At 34.1% G+C, this 16060-nt stretch overlaps 3 protein-coding genes and 1 long non-coding RNA gene across 4 annotated transcripts; 2 read left to right on the forward strand and 2 right to left on the reverse strand.

Annotated features, from left to right (window-relative positions):
* Window positions 1-729: 729 nt before the first annotated feature.
* On the reverse strand, window positions 730-2286 carry LOC110227721. Its single transcript, XR_002331411.1, has 3 exons — window positions 1989-2286; window positions 1072-1903; window positions 730-968 (listed from the first exon to the last, which is right to left on the reverse strand). It is a non-coding gene; the product is annotated as an uncharacterized LOC110227721 (long non-coding RNA).
* Window positions 2287-5524: 3238 nt separating this feature from the next.
* Window positions 5525-9858, forward strand: LOC9309963. Its single transcript, XM_021023077.1, has 7 exons — window positions 5525-6180; window positions 6290-6376; window positions 6662-6919; window positions 7898-8068; window positions 8187-8240; window positions 8991-9137; window positions 9266-9858. The coding sequence occupies exons 1-7, from the start codon at window positions 5983-5985 to the stop codon at window positions 9641-9643; spliced, it is 1293 nt and encodes a 430-aa protein (XP_020878736.1). The 5' UTR covers window positions 5525-5982; the 3' UTR covers window positions 9644-9858.
* A 2774-nt stretch (window positions 9859-12632) lies between these two features.
* Window positions 12633-14159, forward strand: LOC9307887 (G-type lectin S-receptor-like serine/threonine-protein kinase At1g67520). Its single transcript, XM_002871772.2, has one exon. The coding sequence runs from the start codon at window positions 12841-12843 to the stop codon at window positions 14080-14082; it is 1242 nt and encodes a 413-aa protein (XP_002871818.1). The 5' UTR covers window positions 12633-12840; the 3' UTR covers window positions 14083-14159.
* Window positions 14125-15966, reverse strand: LOC9307888 (pentatricopeptide repeat-containing protein At5g18475). The gene is made up of 2 exons (XM_021023598.1): window positions 15811-15966; window positions 14125-15679 (listed from the first exon to the last, which is right to left on the reverse strand). The coding sequence occupies exon 2, from the start codon at window positions 15665-15667 to the stop codon at window positions 14144-14146; it is 1524 nt and encodes a 507-aa protein (XP_020879257.1). The 5' UTR covers window positions 15668-15679; window positions 15811-15966; the 3' UTR covers window positions 14125-14143.
* Window positions 15967-16060: the final 94 nt, after the last annotated feature.

Genomic DNA, 16060 nt, shown 5'->3' on the forward strand with positions numbered 1-16060 from the left:
TACTCTCTTGGAAGTCATAATTGAAAATCCTATAGGTACGGAAACCTCATGTTCAGAGAAACTATTATCAAAGTTTATTAAAAACAACAAAATTTGTTTTTTTTTCTTTTTTTTTTTTTTAATACCAGAAACTCGAAACTACAATATGTATTATTAGTTTCGTCTCAAACATCATTCAAACCAGCGATTTAGCTTCTAAATTTCGCCTAAAATCTTTACCAGTTGAACTAACTCCATTTGGTTATTCTACATTTGGTCATCCCGACCACACCACTTGAATCTTTGGAGGTATCTTTGATTGAATCTCGAATTTTCGGGCAAGTGTGTTATTTGGGCCTGCTTGATATTGATAACAATATCGGTTCGAATTCAAGAGAATCTCATGATACGAGCCCAAGTTGATCCAACACCCTCATCTAGAACAGTGCGTCATCATGACCAACATGACGTTTACATTTTACTGTACCTCAAAAAGCGTAAGCCATGTACTCCATTAAACATATAACTTATAAGAGCATCTCCAATGGTGAGAACCCCACATAGGTTCTCACCAATTATTTAATATAAATTTTGTAAAATTTAAAGTTAAGAACATTTTTTAAGAGAGCTTAAATTTGTCTTCCTCCAATGGTGGGGTTCTCTTAAGAATAAATCATTTAAATTTTGAAAAACAAAAAGTGGTGTATATTTGTAAAACAAGAAGAAATGTTATTTGTGTCTTTGTAAAACAAGAATAAGTGTTGTGTTTTGATATAATAAGAAGAAGTGTTGTTTTGATATAACAAGAACAAGTGTTGTGTTTTGATATAACAAGAAGTAGTGTTGTATATATAGAGAAAAGGAAGGTGTATTCAAAAAGAGTGCAACTGAGGCAGATGAGGATAATTCTTACCTATTACCTAACTATTCGCTTCCAATGTTATCGTAACTGAAACCTACAGATATGGTATCCAACTTCTTGTTGTCTCCTGCAAAAACACACATTTACTATTAAATTTGCATATCTAACAAGTGCAGCTAGAAATGCATCTAGTTTTAAGTACAAATGCAAAGATCAGAGGAACAACTCACCTATGACCTTTACAAAACCCACTTCATCTGAATTCCAAACTAGTCCATTCCATTTCCCTAGCCATTCAAACATCATCTCTGTGTTCTGCTTAATGTTACCACATCTTCGTGTTCTTCCTCATCATCTTCTGTTAGTATCACCAAGCCAAAATAAAGATCTCAAGCACCGGTTACTACATTTATCATGTAAACAACACTAAAACTTGCTTCTTCTTTTTTCAACCTAATCCATCCTGCAGAAACATGGCTACATGTATAATGAACATATCCAATTCATACATATCCAATTCCAAACCAATCCTCCTAGAATTTAATCCTACACGACACAAGTCACTGGTTTTTGAACACCCTTCACCACTAAAAACCAAGACAGAGCTCAATTCTTACATGCTAAGTTCATGCAACACCACTAAATCAATAAGATCACTCTCTCACAATGCTAAGTTCTTCCTCTAATACGCATTAGCTGCCGCAACAACATTCAATTTCTCTTTCAATTTGATTCCTCTTTTCTTGCCACTATTGATGTTCATCCAAGCTAATCTCAAGCTTACCTCTAACCAATTGTTTATGCTCTGTTTCATATGTGAACAATTCAGTCTATAAAACGAATCAAAACTATCAAAAATTGAGCTGCTTAGGATACCCAGAAACCCTAATTTTCAAACTAAAGCTTAAATTTAGAGAATTGGAGAATTGGTCAGGACCAAGGAAGACGTACAAAGAGGAGAACCAGAAGCGAAGGTGGATCGGATTCCAACAAGTTTGGGAACATGAACCCGACAAGTAGAAATTGGGTTTGTGATTGTGGCTAGCTTTGTGGCATCAGAATCTGGTAAGATAAAATTTGAAACTAGTCAGATACAAAGTACAAGTAGAGGAAGAAGAAGGGTAGCGAAGAGAGAAAGATAAATTACTTGGATGAGAAAAGGCGAGAGATTTATTTGATGAGAAAAGGCCATCTTCCTTATATGTAGATATGGCTAAACTCTTCTTCTTCTGCTACTAATCCTCCGTCTTCCTTTCTCAAGGGTTGCAGAATCACCAGAGATACGAGAAAGAGAAAGAAAAAGAGGGAGAGAGTCGATTCTCAAATCTCTCTCTTCAGAGCCGACTCTCTGCATAATTACTTGTTTTGAATTATTTTTAATCACTTTAATCAAGAGAACCTCATTTCAATTCCACATAAACATGCCGTTGGAGATGCTCTAAGCTGACTCCGACTCATATTGTGGCCTCATCAAACATATTACCGGGACTTGCCACGTCGATCGTCATTTCTTTGATCAGTTTTCTGGATTTCATTCTGTCCAGTAAGAAATTTTATAGAATGATAATATGATATTTCTTTCTTTTTGTCCATAAAGATATTTCATATATCTGTTCTTTTTTCGCATTATATATGATCAAAATTTATGTTCATCAATTCAGTCAAATTTATCATTAATAATTATTTATGATATGTTGGTCCACAGATTACCCATCGCATGCAGTTTGGTTGAAACTCTTCAATACTTAACATGTGCGATATAGCATGTACATCTCTTTTTATTGTGCAATAAATATATGTTTATTGAAGCTAAATCCAAGCAGAGGAAAATATCTCAACATCAGCGTTATACAGTTTTCTTTCAATTCTTCCAACATGAATGAACAAAGCATGTAAAATCATTCGATATATAACGTCTTAGTTGTTATCGATAATTATTTTTTAAAATATGATTGCTATCACCTGAACTGCAAAACTAACATCAAAACATGTTAGTAATCGTCGTTGTCAACGTACAATGGCAAAGTGAACAAGACATGAATATATGATCTTGGCCCAGCGTTTGCTATGCTTGAAAGTCCATCATTTTCATGCCATGTATATCTTTTTCTCGGGCGACCATTACTTAATTATACCGCTAATGTTTGAAAGTCCCTTGTTTCTATTAATTTTATTTAAAATTAAAACTTTATATAGAAATTTCGGCTTGGCTAAGGCTGTATGTAACGAAAAATATAATACATATATTTATGTACTAGGTATCATTGAAGTTCTACGTAAGAAAAAGGTATTATGGTAGTTAAGAACCTGAATCTGGTGACGTATATAGCTAGGAAGGTTCATACTAATTACATAGTGATTTAATTAATGATTAATACATGCAACTAGTATTACGAATCAGACGAAGCAGAAGCATCTAAAATTGGGATTTGAGCAAAGTCCGAAGAAAAACCATTATAATAACCTCTTTTGTTCATCTTGACCATCGGATGAAGATATATGCTTGGCTTACTCGTTTTCTTCTAATCTTATGGATCTTATCTAATATAACCCAACAAACTTTCTTTTTGTAATTAACTTATATGCAATCTTATGATAATGTATCCAAAGTAATTTTGAAATTACATAAGTCATATCATATAATTTCACCCACGTGAACATTGATTAAAAACATGTATATACTTTCTTTCTTTTTTGACAGCGCTCCAAAACATTATATACATATATATGAGATCCATCCATTTATTTTTAGGTGACTTTAATATGTAAGTAATGCAGATTTATACTGAAATTCAAATTGATGTTTGGGACAATTGCTAACTATTTTGTCGGTGTATATTGTTCATCACAACGCATAAACTTGTTAAAATTATCGTAATTGTTGTTAAAGATTATAAAATATTTTAACTTCTTAAAATATTTAAAAAGCTTTTAAAACTCTATACAATTATTTTTTATAATTAACAAGCTTTGATCAGACCTTTTAATGAAATTTCCATAAGTTTTTTTTCATGCGAATGATAGATATGCATGTAAATCAACGTTAAAGTGCAATGTATCCCTCGTTCGAAACAGCCGGATCAGAATCTGTTTTCCATCTTAAAAAAAATTAAACTACAAATTTTGGGGACGCTTAATTGGTATTGTTTATAATGTTTCTAATACATGATCCATATATAACCCAAAAAGATCAGATCAAATTGAATCTGATAATTCTTTTCGAACTAAGTTCGGATAAACTCGAACCGGATATATTGATATTGACCCAATTGATGAACGTGTAAATTTTACTAGACGATCTGTCATGGACCACTATAATAAAACAGTCCACTGTGACTTTATATACGCATTTGTTATTTTAAACTTTGACTTGTACATATCATTTGATTGAGTTGGTTAAGGAACTGTAAGTTCTATATGTATTTAGATATTACGGGCACTGTTTTTTTTTGTTTTTTTAATGTTAAAACTTATAAATCAACTTTAAAATTTTATGTAAAAGGAGAAGGACCTGATTTTGAGACTAACTATATGCTAAAACAGAGTCAATATAGACCAAAGCATAAAACATAGTGGTGAAAATAAAATAGAGCAAATTTCAGGCAATTTGTTTTAGATTTCTTAAGCACAATTATGTTTTCATTTCTAAATAACACTTAAGACATACATTTAATTGAATAGGGGAAAAATTAATCTTGTCCTAGAATTAAACAACATTTGCATTTTTTGGTCAACGAGAGATTAAATATTATTAAGTTGCACAAAACAAAATGGAATATAAATTTTAGAAAAATGACAAAATTTTAATTGATTATAACTTTGAATTCAGTTGGTATGTTCATAATTCATTCGTTGAAATTGGTTCAGACATCACATTCAGAGTGTGCACTTATAAGCATATACACAAAATAATGATATTAAATCGGTGTGTATGTGTACGCAATTAAAGGACGCCACGTGGGACAAACTACCAAATTTAGATGATGTAACTAAAAAAGCTGGATCGATTGAGAGACTCTCAAGCAAAGATATTAAAAGTCCCCATAAAGTTTTGCTAAATATAAATCGTTCAAAATGATTAGATTATTATTATAATCATGTGACTTGTTTTGATCTGCCTCGTGCATTTCCACTAGAACCTTAATTACTAGATCTTTGTAAATGAAGCAATGTGATGATACTTTATTGGACCCTAACCAGATTTCTTATTGAACTACTAGTCTTTTGGATTTAAAAACAGTTTTACTATGAAAAGGAAAATGAACTCAACCATATCAAAACACTTTCTACTTTGACTCTTTGGTATGGATAGTTCCAAACTAACTTAAACCAAAAAGAATTCGTTCACTTTTAAAAGGTAAACAATTTTGGTTATTACTGGTTTGTATAGACAAGTTATACAATTCACACGAGTCAAATTTTACGACGTACAAGTACAATACCAAAACTAAGTACTCTTACATCTTCGGATATAATGTATTTTTCTAAGTTTAAATTTTGAATTTTAGAAAGAAAAAAAAAAGAGAAAAAAGAAAAGAGTAGTGACAGATGAAAACATTGAAGGAGTGTCATAAAAGGGAAGAAATGTTTAGTTAGTTGGGTAGGTCTCTCTCTATTGTATTTATAGTTTTCCTTTGCTTTTTTTTTTTTCATTTATTTCCCTTAACTTTATTTTTATCAATATTGCTTTAATCTCTCTCACACACATGTATAAAATGAATATTTTCTCTTCTGTTTTTTTTTTTTTTCATAAGAAAGAAAAGACAAGAATTAAATCCATCATCTATATAAAAATGAAACCAATGCAGGGCAATGATGATGAATCTTGATTTGATCTTCTTCTCGAAAACCTCATTGCTTCTGCTTCTTCTCTTCGATTTCCATATTTACACTTCATAATATCTCTTCACCCACTTCTCTTCTTCCCCATTTATAACTCACAAATATAAACATTTATATATTTTGGGCTAGCTATAGTAATTCTCTAATATCTCTTTCCATTTTCTTGAAATGGTCCTCCTCTCACCTTAACTTTAATAAGAATCTGACCTCCTCTCAGTTTCCAATTTCTTCACTTTCTCGTTCTTTGGACACTGAATGTGATACATATATACAAGAAGAAAGCTTTAAAAGATCGATCGATGGAGGTTGTTGTTCTTGCATCCAAGAGAAGTCTTCTTCTTTTTCTTCTTATTGTAAGTCTCTCTTTGAGCCAGAAGGTCATACATATCTCTGCCTTTAACGACAGCAAACCATACAGACAAGTCAGTAGCTTGAGACTTGCGAGGATCCAAAAGCACTTGAACAGGATCAACAAGTCTCCTGTCTTCACCATTCAGGTTATATATATGTACAAGTTTCTTCAAATGCACTTTTTATTTGATACGTCTAAACTTTATCATTATATGAAATATATAACTTTTGTTGTTATAAAAAAATAAATTACAGAGTCCAGATGGTGATGTAATAGATTGTGTACCCAAAATAAAGCAGCCAGCTTTGGATCATCCACTCTTAAAGCATCACAAGATTCAGGTAATGCTGACCACGCAACTTTTTCTTTTATTTATTACTAACATAAAACAAATAGTTTAGTTTGTTGATCAAAAAAAAAAAAAAACTTTATTAAATAATTTAACACTTTTTTAGGTAGCTTCCAAATGTAAATTTATGAAATTTTTGGTGAATTGGATGTGACAGATTACATATAAGCTCATTGTTTTTTTTAATACTTTTTGAATAGTACAAAAAGTGTCGTTTTGATTATGATACAAAGCCATTTTTACGATGAGAAGAAATTGATTATGATAAATAATGCAGAAAGCACCGAAGAAAATGCCGAAGATGAAGGAAAAAGATGGTGATGTTAAAGAAGCAGAGAATGTATTGGAAGGTGCATGGCAAATGTGGCACGTGAACGGCACGAGGTGTCCTAAGGGGACGGTTCCCATACGACGCAACACAATGAACGATGTGCTCAGAGCCAAGTCTTTGTTTGACTTTGGCAAAAAGCGACGGAGTATTGACCTTGATCGACAGACAGAGAAGCCTGATGCACTCGGCACTAATGGACATGAGGTACACTTGATTATAATCTTTCTTTTTTACAGCATATATACGTATTTTGTTCATACCTATAGATAGGCCTGGGCATTTGGGTACCCGTTCGGGTTCAGTTCTTTTTTTCGGGTATTGGGTCTATTCGGGTAGGGGGTCAAGACCCATTCGGGTATTCTAAAAATTTGGTTCGGGTTCGGTTCGGGTTCGGGTCGGTTCGGGTATTTTAATAAAATAAGCAAAATACCCGAAAATAACCAAAAATACCCGAAATATTTTCGGGTTCGGGTCGGGTTCAGGTTTTTAACTCATATATACCCAAATCTAACCGAAATACTCGATTTATCGAAAATACAATGGTTACTCTTTACCCAAATATAACCAAAAATATCTAAAATACCTAATATATTCGGATTTATGATTGTAATTTTAGGTATTTCGGGTATTATAAATATAAATATAACTAATATTTATAGGTGTATATTTGTATTCGGGTACATTCGGGTATTGGATTCGGTTCGGGTACGGTTCGGGTTTTTTTCGGGTAGGAGGTTAGGACCCATTCGGATATTTTTAAAAATCGGGTTCGGGTTCGGTTCGGGTATTGTTCGGGTTTTTCGGTTCGGATATTCGGTTCCGGGTATTTTGCCAAGGCCTACCTATAGATACGATACCTACATATGTATATCAATGTTTAATGTGAATTGTCTATGTAATCATTTAATTATGGACCCATATAACAGTTTCCAATGTCAGTTTCACATTAATCAGATTCATAAAATACATTAAAACATAAGCATTCAATGGATTTTAAGATCCGGTCTCGTTATCATAATTCTTGAAAGATACAACTATCATAAAAGATTAATATATAAATGCACGGCATTTCATTCGCATATATTGGGATTATAAATGTGATTTACAAGTTAATACTCGAAGTAAAATAATTAAGACTTGAATACTGATTTATTTTTAATGACTTGTGGTGGGGAATGATAGCATGCGATCGCGTATACGGAAACATCGTCGGAGATATATGGAGCAAAGGCGACGATAAACGTTTGGGATCCAAAGATAGAAGAAGTGAATGAGTTTAGTCTCTCTCAGATTTGGATTCTCTCTGGATCTTTCGTCGGTCCTGATCTCAATAGTATAGAAGCTGGCTGGCAGGTACTGTTTTTTACTGTTTTACCCTTCTCATAATCTTTTAATTTTGTTTTTAAGAACGACTATTAAGTATGTTTAACAATAGGATTATATCTAAAGCTGTGATTGTTCTACTAGTCAGGTCAGTCCGGAGCTGTATGGTGACAACAGACCAAGATTGTTCACTTATTGGACGGTATGTTGTTGTTTTCTATTTGTTGCTTTTTATATTATGATGCAAATCACTTTCATTAGTTTTAATTCAAGAATCTTAACCTAATATTATTTGTGGTATAAACTGAAAGAAGAAGATTGACTTTAATGTGTTGCTTTTAAGGACATTCATGTGACAGTGGAGTAGTTTCTAGGTGTTGTTCATGTCTAGTTTTGGTATATAGATTGTATTTTCAGATTTACCAAATATTGCTTTGAAGGCACCCTTCTTCCAATATTATTTTTTATGTATATATTCCTTTTCTGAAATAGAAATTTATCTAGAAATTCAGTGATACTGCGCATGAAAATTATGATAGGGTAAATTGAAGGTAATTCACTAATTTTATGCCACAATAAAAATGAAGGTGATTTTGATTTGTAATATTCTTACAGGTTCCATTAATGTGTAGTAGTATTGATCATTTTCAAGTTAATGATAGAACAGAGTCATCATGATAATGTTTGGTGTAGAGCATTTATTATTGCATTAATAACATATTATCAATTGGATTGATACCAGTCCAATTTCTGTACTACTCTCCAAATCATTAAATTTGGTTCTGTCCAAAAGCTAAAAATAGGATGACAGATTTACACAAATATTTGGTCGTAATTTTTGAAAAATATATGTTAAATTGGTTTTTGATCAATTCTTGGCAATACTTTGGTTAATCATTTTTTTTTTTGGTTTTGAGCTTGTCCTAAACTAATAATAATCTTGTGTTATTAGAGTGATTCATATCAAGCAACAGGATGTTACAATCTTCTATGTTCTGGATTTATCCAAACAAATAACAAGATTGCCATTGGAGCAGCCATTTCTCCTCTTTCTACTTTCAAAGGAAACCAATTTGATATCACAATACTCATTTGGAAGGTTAGTCTTTCTTTCTCTTACGAGATCTCTGTTTATCATCTATATAACTTAATATAGAAACGTGCGTATACACTTACACTTTTATTTTGTGTAATGTTTAAAGGAATTATATTCAATGACAATTGCAGGATCCGAAAATGGGGAATTGGTGGATGGGTTTAGGGGACAGCACACTAGTGGGGTATTGGCCAGCCGAGCTATTCACCCACTTAGCCGACCACGCGACTACCGTGGAATGGGGCGGTGAGGTTGTGAACACACGAGCTTCAGGCCGGCACACGACAACCCAAATGGGTTCTGGTCATTTTCCAGACGAAGGGTTTGGAAAAGCAAGTTACTTTCGGAATTTGGAAGTTGTAGATTCAGACAACAGTCTCGTACCGGTGCGTGATGTCAAGATATTAGCCGAGAACACCGAATGTTACGACATTAAGAGTTCGCATAGTAATGAATGGGGAACTTATTTTTACTATGGTGGGCCGGGGTTTAATCCTAGGTGTAATTGAAATTTAAAGTGTATATAGTTGGGGGTTGGAGGAGTGGAGAAAAAAAAAAAGGGGTCGAATATGTAATTTTTTCAATTATGGGTAGTGAAAATTGAATATTGGCTTATTGTTTTTGATTTGTCGTTGTTGGTTTAAATCTAGTAATTTATTGCACTCATAGAAAAAAGAAGTGTGTATGCAATAATGAAAGTATGAGATAAATTTTCTTTTTGCTTTCTAAGATGCGTTAATCTTCGGATCTAAGAGCATCTCCAATGGTTACCTTCAAATATATCTTTAAAATTGAAGTTTTTTAAAAATTGAAGGTTAAAATGAAGCAAGACTTTTCCAATGGTTTCTTTCATTTTCTACTTCAAAAAGAATATTCTAAATATATTCTATCTATGTTTTATTATTAATTATAAACAAACCTTTACTTTCTAAACATATGAATTTTAACCTGTTTACTTTACAGTAAGCAAATAGTTCAACAAATTTTATTTAAAGTACATTATTATCACAGTACATAACATTAATTAAAAACATATATTTGTGATGCAATTGTAAAACTTCTCCTACAAATGATCAATTAATGCATTCCGAAGTGAGAAATGAGTTTCTTTATCCTTTATTTTTCTGAATCGAGCGAGAAATTCTTGGAATCAGATATTTTCATTATTTTCTATTTCAACATCCGGATGTGGAGTTTCTCTTCCAACTTCAATTGGCGCATCGAGATCACGCTCATCTTCAATTATCATATTATGTAAAATTATACATGGAGTCATTATATCACGAGATCATGCTTTTCTCATACTCCTGATTCCGCTACACAAGCATCTCCAGGTTTGTCTTTATTTTTTTTGAACTTAGATGGTGATGATGACAACATTGGCGGATCTCCATCTCAACGTCCAATGAGAGTAAAAAAATCCAAACTGAAAAGAAAAATTGATGATCAAACATCAATTTTTATCAACACTTTGGAAGAAAGAAATAAACAACTTTTGGAGCAACTAAAGAAGACAAGTGCTCAAAGACAACAACATTTGGAGATTCAAAGTAAGAATTATGCTTTGAAAGAACTAAAAGGAGACAACAAAATGTTACTTCAAGACTTGAATTCCATATAAGATCCAGAGATTCGTGCAAATGTTCAAGCTAAAAAAACTCGCATTTTACAAAAAAGAAATAAAGAAAAACATAATCAACAAGCTCCATCTAGATCAACCTCATTTGGGCAATATTTTAATTATCTTAGTGGATCCGGAAACGAATTACCATATTATTAAGTTTTTAATATATGCTATGGTATTTTTTTTTATATTTAATGTTAGTATTAATTATGTATTTTAAATTTATGTTGGATATGTGTTTGTTTTTCTATTTAATATATATTGTTATTGCATTTTAAGTTGATTGGATAAAATAAAAATAAATAATTTGTTTGGTATAAAATAAATACTTATAATTTAAAGGATCATTTGTAAATAAAAAAGTTCATCTTCAAAATATGAAGATATGAATAGTATACTTTCAAATATGAAGATACACTATTCACTCCTTCATTTTGAAGGTGAAAATGAAGCACCATTGGAGAAAACTTTTTTTTTTTTATCTTCAAAATGAAGGAAAAATTGAAATTTGAAACACCATTGGAGATGGTCTAAAATCGGTTTGAAAATAATCTCTCAGCTCTCGCCTCTAGTTAAAGAGAAAAAAAGATATGGCAAAATGTAAAAAAGTTGTAATGAAAGGTGAATATTTCAAAGATTTGTGATTGATTGTACGTACGAAATCATTTATCCCACTTTCTTTCTTTTTTTCTTTTTTTTTTGTAAACCATCATTTATCCCACTTACAATGTGAAAACACTTGGTGGTGTTAGTTGGCTACATGCTTATTAGTTCTTACACCAAGCGATTTGAGTTCAAACTTCAAAATATACAATTACATAGTGGATTACAGAAACCGAAAAAAAAAGAGTCATGATCCAATGTACTTCAACTTCTAAATAGCATTTATAATGTAATGTAGTTCTGTAACACTCTAACACTACATATAGAGTCATAGAGACATTCATCTATTTGTATCGATCATAAATATTATATATGTAGAAAAATAGTCATGATTTTAGAGAGACGTATGAATTGAAAATCCATAATATTTCCATTTACCTAAAAAAAAAAATTTAAGAGTAAAGACGTTTGTGTGGAAGATTGCAATTCACGTTGATATTGGAAGACTTTGAAAATTATTCACGTTGATATTGGAAGACTTTGAAAATTATACACGTTGATATTGGAAGACTTTGAAAATTATTCCTCAAGTAACTATTAGCCTGATTACCTTTTGGCATTAGTCAGAAAATATTTCAAATTCGGATCAGGCAGTATGATAGTCCAATTCTGGATTTCATGAATATTATGCCCGTTCGACCTAAGTTCGCTCAGAGTTCATGGTATCCATTGAATCGTTGAACCGTTGAACCACGGAAATAGTCTACTCTGTAGCATCTCGGTGTGTTTCTACCGGGACTGACCGAATCAGCTGTAACTATAAGTGAGTAACTATCATCATTATTCCATGATTCCATCAGCCACATCACACCGAAAGAACCCCACGACGCGTTTCCATTTGCCACACCAATCAAAGCTTATATCTCAATAACTAATTTACAATTTTGCATTACGTATACAAGTGACTTTAAGTAGGTTGAATTTTTGTTTTTGAGTTTTCGATCTGTGAACTTGTTCATTCTATCGTGTGATTGTTTATATATTCGCTAAATTTATATTTAAAAATATTTTGAAAAACATAAATTAGAATTTATGATCAATGCTCTCCATGGTTTACCATTGCAAATCTTGATCTAGCATTATATACCAATGTAACCTGAAGTAGGACCAAATACATATGACAGAGATATGACCTCAACCTTAACCCAATCTTTGGTCTGACTTTGAAACTTCTGCCTCGGAAAGAGACTCCAATAGAACCATTCGAAAGAAATTTCTTAGGTAGTCGCCATCATATATTTTAAAGCTTATGAGACTTGTTATGTTACAAGCAGAGACCAAAGACTATTCCTAATCACTTATTCAAAGTTCTACAAAACTCATTAAAGATTTGAGAGTGTAAAAGGGACAAAAGGTGCTATAAATCTCTCTATAAAGAGAGCTAAAAGTTAAACAAACACTTAACCAAGCAAACAACAAATGGCTCTTTCACTCGTTCTTTTTCCTTTTATTTTCCTTCTCATACCGACTTTTCTCAGTTCGGTTTTCGCCATTTCACCACTCAAAACTGATACGTTAAAACCAGGGCAGCAGCTCAGAGACTGGGAGCAGTTGATCTCTGCGGGTGGTATCTTCGCTCTCGGATTCTTTACACCTAAAGAATCATCTACTTCCGAACTCGGGTCAGCTGGTCCTAGATATCTTGGTATCTGGCCTCAAAGGATTCCAATAAATCCAGTGTGGGTGGGTAACCCAATCGAATCGATTTCTGATTCATCTGGTGCTCTATCCATTGACACCAATGGGGTTCTAAAGATAACACAAGAAAATGCTTTTCCAATCTTGGTGAACCAAAGACCAGCCAGGCAGCTTTCATTGTCCGGGAATGTGTCTGCCACTTTACTCGATTCCGGGAACTTTGTGGTCAGAGAGATCAGGCCAGGAGGAGTTCCGGGTCGTGTTCTATGGCAAAGCTTTGACCATCCCACAAACACATTACTTCCCGGGATGAAGATTGGGTTTAACCTTAGAACCAAGAAAGAAGTATCAGTTACTTCTTGGATAAGTGACCAAGTCCCAGTCCCAGGAGCATTCAGACTAGGACTAGACCCATCAGGAGCAAACCAGTTACTCGTCTGGCGCCGCGGTGAAATCTACTGGTCCAGTGGAATCTTGACGAACAATGGAAGCTCTCATTTGACCTTAGAGCTATCCAGACACTACATTGATTATGAATTCAAGTTCGATTCAAATAAGTACATGAGGTACTTCAGCTACTCAATCAAGGAAGCTAACAATTCAGTCTTGTCCAGCTGGTTCTTGGATACTCTAGGCCAAATCACTGTAACCAATGTGCTCAGCAGCAACAAAAGCAGCAACTGGATTTCCGAAAGCAGTGAACCCTGCAAGACGGATTTAAAGAACAGTTCAGCAATCTGCATCAAGGAGAAGCCAACGGCTTGTAGGAAAGGGTCAGAGTATTTCGAACCGAGAAGAGGATACATGATGGATAATAATAACGGTTATTATCCGTTTTACTATGATGATAGTTTAAGCGCTGGTCTTAGCGACTGTCATGGAAACTGCTGGAGAAACTGTTCTTGCATAGCTTTCCAAGCCTTTCCTGATGGATGCCAATATTGGGAAAAAGGATCAAAGTTTGTCCATTATGATAGCTTCAACTCCAATTTAATAACTTATGTTCTTGATTCTGTAAAGTGATGTGTGGTTGCAACTTGTACGAGTAATTATGTAACCAGACTCGTATCAATAAAGGGTTTTATCAAGAAGCTAAAGAATCAAGCAGTTCAAAGACATGCACCAACTTCCTCTCTTTGCAAATTGATTCAACCACAGCTCCCCAAGATTTGGGCGCTGGTATGAGACCTATTCCAAGAAATCCAATCAGAACTCGAACCCCAATTTCTGTATTCCCGGATTCACAAAGCCGAACCACCAATTCATTCCAAGTCGCATGGTGAGGCCAAATCCCTCTCTTCGACATCACACTCAGAAACTTTACCGCTTTCTCGAGCTCGCCATTACAACACAACGCGTTCAGTATGATCCTATAACTACCTTTGTTAAGATGAACTCCTTCACATCCCCATTGATCCAGCATCTGAAGAGCTTCCTCTGATCTTCCTTCGCTGGACAAGCCCCTGAGTATTACATTATATGTTAATGCATCAGCTCTGCATCTGGATGCTTTCATCTCTCCAAGTAACTTCATAGCCTCATCAATTTCACCATTTCTACACAAGCAGTTCATCAATGTGGTATAACCAACTGTGTCGAGTTTCAACCCGGTTTTCTTCACCTCGTCAAAGACTTGTTTAGCTTCCTGAATCTTTCCCTCTTTACAGAACCCATTCATTAGAGCCGAGTAATTGTATACGTTTGGGTTGCATCCATTCTTCTTCATGAAGTCTAAAATCATCTTGGCTCTCTCAACTTCTCCTGAACGACAGAATCCATTGATCATAACGTTGAAAATCACAGGGTCCGGTGAAATCCCTCTTTTCGAGATCATATCCTCGAACAATTCCACCGCTTCTTTGGACCTCGATTGTGCAAACAGACAGTCCATAAGGGTTGAGTAAGTGATCGAATTGGGATACGAAATCCCAGATCTTTTCATCTCCTCCACAACTCGAAACGCAGAATCAATATCCCCATTCTTGCAGTGGTGCTTCACTAGAATATTGAAAATGCAAGTATTTGGCTGCAATGCAAGATTGTGTTTGGCATACAAGAGTAGTTTCCGGGCCAAATCAACCTCCCCTGAATCAATAAGGAGATTCAAACAAGTACTAATGGCATTGAGAGAAGGCTTCACACGAGCAATCACTTGAATCAAGTTAAACATCTCCATAACTTTATCATGCAAATCAAACCTGGAGAAGTGTCTCATCAGGTTAAGAAACAAACTTTCCTGGAACCTGCAAGTCTCGTACTTCATCTGATGAAGAATAGCATCAACAGCTAGAAACTTCTTGTGCCTAACGAGGTTATCCAAAAGAACAGAGTATGTAGCATTGTTATGGTTAAAACCTTTCTGCTGAGAAGCTTTGTTGAAGATATCAAGCGCACGTTGAGGATCTCTCTCTCGTTTCATCAAACTGACAGTAGATTCGTGAGAGATAAACTTGGTTTTGGGGTTTGTTTCCATAGTTGAGATTGAGGATTCAGGTGGTGGGTCTAGCTTCTTCTTCTTCTTCTCCGAGAAGCAAATGGGAGATACCCATGATCTTGACGATGATGAGAACCGGCGATGCTCATTGATTATCGAAGTTGTGAAACGCATTGTATCTCTCCTCTGTAATCGGGAGAAGAAGACTGTTAAATTAGGTTAAAAAATATGAAGAAGAGCAAAGTTACTTCTTTTAAACCTAAAACAATCGATTCGTATTCAATTGAACATGGAGAAACAGAGATTCGATGTCATACCTTATTGGATTGACGGCACCACCGGAGGGAGAAATAAGGTTCAAAAACTACGAAATCAATAAACTCATCGGAGATGTCGAGTGGAGGGAGGACTGAGGAGAGAAGATTGACGACGACGAGTGAAGAAGACGACGTTGGTGGAAATCCGGTTCGGTTAATTTAAAATTAAATCGCGATCGGTACGGTTCGGACAACAAATGGTTTAACTCGCGGTTTGGTTTAAAATGTCTCTTCTGGTTCTTGCTGAATT

This window comes from Arabidopsis lyrata (assembly GCF_000004255.2).
Source record: "Arabidopsis lyrata subsp. lyrata unplaced genomic scaffold ARALYscaffold_6, whole genome shotgun sequence".
In the NCBI taxonomy this organism is placed as follows: domain Eukaryota; kingdom Viridiplantae; phylum Streptophyta; class Magnoliopsida; order Brassicales; family Brassicaceae; genus Arabidopsis; species Arabidopsis lyrata.

Bases quoted from the DNA above. Each gene is read 5' to 3' on its own strand.
- LOC9307888 (XM_021023598.1), bottom strand. From the start codon at position 15,667: ATGCGTTTCACAACTTCGATAATCAATGAGCATCGCCGGTTCTCATCA.
- LOC9307887 (XM_002871772.2), top strand. From the start codon at position 12,841: ATGGCTCTTTCACTCGTTCTTTTTCCTTTTATTTTCCTTCTCATACCG.
- LOC9309963 (XM_021023077.1), top strand. From the start codon at position 5,983: ATGGAGGTTGTTGTTCTTGCATCCAAGAGAAGTCTTCTTCTTTTTCTT. The intron at 6,377-6,661 runs GTAATGCTGACC...TAAATAATGCAG, and splicing joins TAAAGCATCACAAGATTCAG to AAAGCACCGAAGAAAATGCC. The intron at 6,920-7,897 runs GTACACTTGATT...GGGGAATGATAG, and splicing joins TCGGCACTAATGGACATGAG to CATGCGATCGCGTATACGGA.